General features: G+C 52.3%; 1 protein-coding gene across 2 annotated transcripts in view; it reads left to right on the top strand.

The window, feature by feature from the left end:
• LOC144736699 (uncharacterized) overlaps positions 1 to 4051 on the top strand; it is a 28997-nt gene extending 24946 nt beyond the window's left edge. The window contains exon 6 of one of the 2 annotated variants that reach the window (XM_078619300.1): positions 2660 to 4051. In XM_078619300.1, the coding sequence (XP_078475426.1) occupies positions 2660 to 2761 (102 nt within the window). In that variant the 3' untranslated portion in view covers positions 2762 to 4051. Of the gene's footprint in view, positions 1 to 2620 lie in introns of both variants that reach the window. The other variant, XM_078619301.1, reaches the window with a different exon arrangement.
• The last annotated feature ends 3895 nt before the right edge of the window (positions 4052 to 7946 follow it).

Here is a 7946-nt window from a genome sequence, read left to right on the forward strand (position 1 = left end):
CAACACACTTTTTCTGGCATAAGGTATTGCAACGGCCCTAAGGTAATTTTGGGGTGCCGATTCCAAATCTGGCATCAGTTTTTGTCTATCACATCAGGTTTTTGAGATATCAAATATTGCATTTTCAATAAAAACTGCAGAAGACAAAAAATATTAAATAAATGTAGATATCTACATAAAATGATATTATAAACACACTATCCTAAAAATACAGCACCATATTTTAACACTAAAGCAGTCACTGACTCGCAACAACTTGCAATCATAAGTGACAGAGTTAATTTCGGGTAAAATCAATGAAAATGGAGTATGCCAATATCATAAAAATGAGATGTGATAGAGCAAATCTGAGACCAGATTTGGAATCAGCGCCCTGAAACTAATCTAAAACAGCTGCAAAAGTCCAGGCCAGAAATTTTTTTTTTGTTGACCAGTGTAATTAATCATCCGTTTATTTTTCCATTAACAACGACAGTCCCATATGAGTGTTTAAAAAAAAAATGTAAGCACCCTGGAAACTCCTTGGTTCTTTCGGTGAACTCACGTGACTTCACCGAAAGAACCAAAGAGTCTGAATCCCTGCAGTCACGAAAGCTTAAAATCAAGCACCCTGTATGTTTACAAAAACTAAAAAAAACTTTTTAACTCCGTTACTATTTTTTTTCTCCCAAGGTAGGCATCCGGACGACGACGGCCGGCACGTGCTGTGGGTTTTTTATTTATATAATCGTCACAACGGGCCCCCCCCCTCCCCCCGTGCTGCCTGATTGGGTAACGAGAGGAGGGAGCGGGTGGGGCTGGGGGGAGGAGGGGGAGGGGGGGGCGGAGTCATGTCAATGACGTCATTGCCCGAGTCATGCGACGCTGTATTTCCATAACCTTGGCGCTTCACGATAAACAAACGCAACAACGCACGCGCAAAGACAAAGGTCCCCCTTGTAGCCTGTAACAGACTGTTGGGGCAAGTGCCGTTAGCGAGTGTGCACCTACGAAGGCCGGCCCGGCCGCCTTTGTCTCGCTCGTGGCAATGTTTTTTGACATTGCACCAGGTACTCACTTGAGGCTGAGTTGACCTAGGGGAGGCCCAGGACCGGTTTAGATTATCGTCAGCGGGAATCGAACTCGGGTGGCCGGGTTCGTAGCGCAACGCGCTAACCGCTACACCACCGCTCCCCATAGACGCGCACAACAACAACAGCCATTCGCCACTGAGTGGCGGTGACGTCAACACGACGCTTGTGCCAGGCCATGTGCACCTTGAGGCCACGTGAAGTGTCGAACGCCCCCTGGCAGGAGGTCACGGGGCAGACCCAGGTGCTACGGGTCGACTGACTGAGATGACTGGCCGATGCACCACCTGTGCCCCCTTCTGTGCTAACACGCACACACCCACACACACGCACACACTCACACACGCAAACACCCACACACACACGCACACATGCACACACACACCCACACGCACACACCTACACACACACGCATACACACACGCACACACACCCACGCACACATACACACACCCATGCACCCCACACACACACACACTCCCACACACACACACACACGCACCCACACGCACGCACACACCCACACACACACCCACACACACGCACACACATGCACGCACGCACACCCCCACACACACCCCCACACACACACACCCACACACACCCACACGCACGCACACACACACGCACACACCCACACGCTTTTTTGTGCGTTGAGTGTTGATGTCATTGCCCCCCTCTCCCCGTACCTCTGATTAGCACGGTTGGCGAACGTACGGTGCCAAAGAAGTTCGACATGCACACTTACATACTTGGTCGTCTCATCTATATGTAATAATACTCTTGGAGACGGCTTGTGGAATCGGTCCTTTTATTTACTTATTTCAGTTCACAATCACTCCCCGTTGCTGGCAGGCAACGGGAAGTGGGCAGACAGATCGCAAGAGACGCACTGCCACGTCGCACTCGGAGCCCCGCTCCCTCGTGGCCCCTCTCTCTCTCTTCGTTCCTCGTCTGACCACGTGTCCCTCAGCTCTTCCCTTATTTAATGCCTGGGTCACGTGGTACGCTCCAGCCAATCCTTAATAGCCTAGCGCTGAACGTTCCAGATTCCTCCATCAACTCCCGGGACCACGCCCCTAACTTGTCTTCCCATTGGCTGAGGCCAAGACCAGCAGAACCAATCACCCTAGCTGACATCCCTCGATCACGCCAGGGCCATGCTCCCAGGCTCTCCCCCCATTGGCTGTAGAGCAGGACCGGCAGAGCCGATCACCACGTGAGCCGGACATAGGCTCTCATTACATATATTTGGTTGTTTTCTCTCTCTGATTTCTATTCGCGGCATTGTTTTAGTTTCTTTTACATTCTCCCTTTTGTTATTTTGGCGAGCCCGGGGTCACTCTTTTGCGAATGAGACCGTGCGTACGAGTTCCATGCCCAGAGCCCCCCCCCCCCCCCCCCCAAGCCGCGCACAAAAATTTGCCGATAGAAGCAATCACCGATTTGTACGAGCGAGTAAAATAAAAAAACATATTTTTGTATGTTTAACAACAACAACAACAACAACAAAAACAACCGCAGCCTTGCAGGTGCTCAAGCTGCCCTAGGGTGCCTGTGTTTCCCCTGTCTGCCGCTGGCTCCTGTAGGCGACAAGATCGTCGTGCCGGAGGCGGAGACGGCGACGACGACGGAGCCGGACGCTGGAGCCAACCCCCCGAGCGGCGCTCCGGGTCTCCGGCAAGAAGTGACCCCCGTGACCCACGAGAGCGACGTGACCCACGTGACCCACGCCGACGCTCAGCGGGCAGTGGAGGGCTGCTCGCGCTCGGACTCCGAGCCCGGCGCAGGTCAAGACGGAGAGACCGGGGCGCTGGCGGGCACCGATGCAGACGAGCGGTCAGCCGGCGGGCCCGACGGCCAGCCGCGCGTCAAGGCGCACGTCCGGTTCGAGGCTCGGCAGCCGGACGTCGGGTCGGCTGCCGAGGCAGGCATCCAATTCGATGTCCGGTCAGCCGCTAAGCCAGACGCAGAGTCGGCGACTGAGCCGGGCGCACAGTCGGGCGCTCACGTAGATGCCCACGTGGTCACGGAGGTTGGCACTGGGCCAACTGTGAACTGAATGCTCGGGGGGGGGGGGTGGTTCTGGGTTGGGGTGAAACGGATCTGTTAAGCTGGTACAGCGCCGTGGTGCTGCCAGAGGGGCAATGGTTTAGCTGCCGTCGTCTTGGGAATCCGATTTCTCGATCGTGGGGATGAGTTTGACCTCTGTTGGGTGTGACGGGAGGGTGAAGACCCCACGGGGTAGGAGGCGGCGGCGTGGGGGGAGGGTGTTACAGGTACCCGTGATGCGTTGCGGGAGATGGAACGATTCCGCTTGAGGTGGAACATTTTAGCTCCCCGCTCATGACCTCCCCCCCCCCACCGTTTTCCCCGTTCCCAGCGTCGCGCGTTTGCGATGAAAATGTCTCCATTTTAAAAGAAATCGTGGCTTGGTTTTTATTGAAATTTTCATCTCTCTCTCTCCTCTGTAAGCATTCGGTGGTAATTTCAGCGGCCCCTTTGCTTCCGCAGGTGTCTCGTGATCTCCATGACACAAAGAGAATTAATAATCACCATGGTCCGGTACGTTTGGTATTAGTCTGCCCAGTAAGAATGGGCGATGTCGCTGAGCGGCTTTTACCCCACCGATCCATTTGCCCTCGACGCGTTCTCGCATTTGGCGATTTTTTTTTCTTGCTGTAGGCCGTGACGCCGGCACACAATGGCCTACCCCTGGTTCCCGTGGCGCGCTGACATCGGCATGACGGCTCTTTCGGCATTCACGACCCGCGAGGCAGACAGGCGCGAGTTTGCGCGCTCAATTACACCCACCCCCACGCCTCGCCACGGAATTAACCGGGGCGGCCGCCGGGATTCGAACTGCGAACGTCGGGTCCGTTCTGGGCCGAACAAGGAGACAGCGCGAACGACAAATTTTTTAGTTTTTGGTTTTTATGCTTCGCAGGAGACGCTTGTGATTTGCGCGCCCCCCCCCCCCTCCCGTCGCCCCCCCCCCGCCCTTTCTTTGCGCACCGCCGGGCAATGCGGTCCCGTCCATCACCCCGACGTTGGGTTTGGGTTTCGGTCGGATCGGACGCAAGAAGCGCGAGGACGGATCGCTGCGGATAGGGGCAGGGTTAGGTTAGACTCACTAGGGGCAGGGTTAGGGGTAGACTCGTTAAGGGCAGGGTTAGGGGTAGACTCGTTAAGGGCAGGGTTAGACTCGTTAGGGATAGACTCGTTAGGGGCAGGGCTAGGGCTAGACTCGTTAGGGGCAGGGTTAGGGGTAGACTCGTTAGGGACAGAGTTAGGGGTAGACTCGTTTGGGGCAGGGTTAGAGAGTAGTCTCATTAAGGGTAGACTCGTTAGGGGTAGGGTTAGGGCTAGACTCGTTAAGGGCAGGGTTAGGGGTAGACTCTTAGGGGCAGGGTTAGGGTTAGACTCGTTAGGGGCAGGACTAAGGGTAGACTCGTTAAGGGCAGGGTTAGGGGTAGACTCGTTAGGGGCAGGGTTAGGGTTAGACTCGTTAGGGGCAGGGTTAGGGGTAGACTCGTTAGGGGCAGGGTTAGGGGTAGACCCGTTAAGGGCAGGGTTAGGGGTAGACTCGTTAAGGGCAGGGTTAGGGGTAGACTCGTTAGGGGCAGGGTTAGGTTTAGACTCGTTAAGGGCAGGGCTAGGGGTAGACTCGTTAAGGGCAGGGTTAGGGCTAGACTCATTAGGGGCAGGGCTAGGGCTAGACTCGTTAGGGGCAGGGTTTAGGGTTAGACTCGTTAAGGGCAGGGCTAGGGGTAGACTAGTTAGGGGCAGGGCTAGGGTTAGACTCGTTAGGGGCAGTGTTAGGGGTAGACTCGTTAAGGGCAGGGTTAGGGGTAGACTCGTTAAGGGCAGGGTTAGGGGTAGACTCTTAGGGGCAGGGTTTGGGGTAGACTTGTTAGGGGCAGGGTTAGCGGTAGACTCGTTAGGGGCAGGGTTAGGGGTAGACTCGTTAAGGGCAGGGTTAGGGGTAGACTTGTTAAGGGCAGGGTTAGGGGTAGACTCGTAAGGGGCAGGGTTAGGGGTAGACTCACTAGGGGCAGGGTTAGGGGTAGACTCGTTAGGGGCAGTGTTAGGGGTAGACTCGTTAGGGGCAGGGTTAGGGGTAGACTCGTTAGGGGCAGGGTTAGGGGTAGACTCGTTAGGGGCAGGGTTAGGATTAGACTCGTTAGGGGCAGGGTTAGGGGTAGACTCGTTAGGGGCAGGGTTAGGGTTAGACTCGTTAGGGGCAGGGTTAGGGGTAGACTCACTAGGGGCAGTGTTAGGGGTAGACTCGTTAGGGGCAGGGTTAGGGGTAGACTCGTTAGGGGCAGGGTTAGGGGTAGACTCGTTAGGGGCAGGGTTAGGGGTAGACTCACTAGGGGCAGTGTTAGGGGTAGACTCGTTAGGGGCAGGGTTAGGGGTAGACTCGTTAGGGGCAGGGTTAGGGGTAGACTCGTTAGGGGCAGGGTTAGGGGTAGACTCACTAGGGGCAGTGTTAGGGGTAGACTCGTTAGGGGCAGGGTTAGGGGTAGACTCGTTAGGGGCAGGGTTAGGGGTAGACTCGTTAGGGGCAGGGTTAGGGGTAGACTCGTTAAGGGCAGGGTTAGGGGTAGACTCGTTAGGGGCAGGGTTAGGGGTAGACTCTTAGGGGCAGGGTTAGGGGTAGACTCTTAGGGGCAGGGTTAGGGGTAGACTCTTAGGGGCAGGGTTAGGGGTAGACTCTTAGGGGCAGGGTTAGGGGTAGACTCTTAGGGCCAGCGTTAGGGGTAGACTCTTAGGGGCAGGGTTAGGGGTAGACTCGTTAGGGGCAGGGTTAGGGGTAGACTCTTTAGGGGCAGGGTTAGGGGTAGACTCTTAGGGGCAGGGTTAGGGGTAGACTCTTAGGGGCAGGGTTTGGGGTAGACTCGTTAGGGGCAGGGTTAGGGGTAGACTCGTTAAGGGCAGGGTTTGGGGTAATCTCGTTAGGGGCAGGGCTAGGGGGTAGTCTCATTAAGGTTAGACTCGTTCGGGGCAGGGCTAGACTCGTTAAGGGCAGGCTTAGGGGGTATACTCATTAGGGGTAGACTCGTTAAGGGCAGGATTAGGGGTAGACTCGCTAGGGGCAGGGTTAGAGGTTAGTCTCATTAAGGGTAGACTCGTTAAGGGCAGGGTTAGGGGTAGACTCGTTAAGGGCAGGTATAGGGGTAGACTCGTTAGGGGCAGGGTTAGGGGTAGACTCATTAAGGGATAGACTATTTAGGGGCAGGGCTAGGGCTAGACTCGTTCGGGGCAGGGTTAGAGGGTAGTCTCATTAAGGGTCGACTCTTTTGGGGCAGTGTTCGGGGTAGACTCGTTCGGGCTCGGGCGAGACTCGTTGTATTCTAATCGGACACGACAGAGCGACAGTCTCCCGCCGAATGTCTCCGCATATTTAATCTCTGTTGCCATAGCCACGTGACACAAGGAACGCAAAGCAGACCCAGGGCTGTCTGCTACTAACCACCACCACTTCTTCCATTACCACCATCACTGCCTTCAGCACAACCATCATCATCCTCATCATAATAATCACTACCACCACCGTCACTACCTTCACCACCAACATCACCATCATTGTAACCATCACCGTAGCTTTCACAAACCATCTCTCGTGTCACGGTAACTAGAGGAGTAGTAACAACAACAATGATCATCACCAGAATGCTCTTTATTTACCCAAGAAATCATGGGTCTCAAGAATCGTCGTTATTCAGGAAGGGTGCTGATAAATTTAGTGAGCCTTACCTGGTCAAATATAAAAGAGTGCAATTTTGACTTTAAACTTTCGTGACTGCAGGAATTCATATGCTTGGTTCTTTCGGTAAAATCACGTAGATAGAAAATAAAAATAAAGTGAATAGAAAATAAATAACACAATAAAATACAAATTACATTTTTATATTATAAAAATGTAAAAAAAAAAATTCACTTTTTTTATTTTTCTATCTACTTAACTTAGTTAAATTGGACCACAATGTTTGGCAAATTCAGCCACTTTGGTGGCCGAAGCATACAAATTAAACTGTGCAAGTTAATGTGAAAGAAAATATATAAATAAACCCACCCTTGTCATCGTGACTGCGACACACACGTGTCAAGAGAGGACACGCACGATCTAGCAGACAAGGGCGTAGGCCTTACCCACTAAACATGGCCCAACGTTGACCCAACGTTGAGCCAACGTTGACCCAACGTTGAGCCAACGTTGGCGCCGTATTAAACCTCCTTCGCGTTCTGCCTTCCTCGATGTTTGCGGCCCATTCGTCGTAACTAACCGCCGCTTATACGAGCGCTTTTCAAAACAACTCTTTAATTAAATTTCGATTTAAAGCTTTCGTGACTGCAGGGATTCTTCTTCTTGGTTCTTTCGGTAAAGTCACGTAGAAGGGAAGTAATAAAATAATAAAAATAAAACATAATAAAATGTTTTATTTATAATAAAAAGAAAACATAATAAAATGTTTTATTTTTATTATTGTATTACTTCCCTTCTACGTGACTTTACCGAAAGAACCAAGAATATGAACTCTTTAATTTTCGATTTATAATTATTTTATTATATTATATTATTTTATTATTTTATTATGTTTTATTTTTATTCTTTTATCATTTCCCTTCTACGTGACTTTACCGAAAGAACCAAGAAGATGAACTCTTTAATTGTTAACGGAGGTTTTTTTTTAATGTCCTCATTACTCCCAAGTGGCTTTCACGGCGGAGGCAGTGAGGTGGGTGGTGGTGGTGGGGGGTGATGGGGCGGGGGGAGGCGGTGGAATTTTCTCTTTTGTGAGTTCCCGTGACCTTTCCATAACATCTCGGAAAATTGAATTCAAGCGGAGATACCGGCCCCTCGGAACCCGC

The sequence above is a fragment of the Lampetra planeri genome, chromosome 62 (assembly GCF_965212315.1).
Source record: "Lampetra planeri chromosome 62, kcLamPlan1.2.h2, whole genome shotgun sequence".
In the NCBI taxonomy this organism is placed as follows: domain Eukaryota; kingdom Metazoa; phylum Chordata; class Hyperoartia; order Petromyzontiformes; family Petromyzontidae; genus Lampetra; species Lampetra planeri.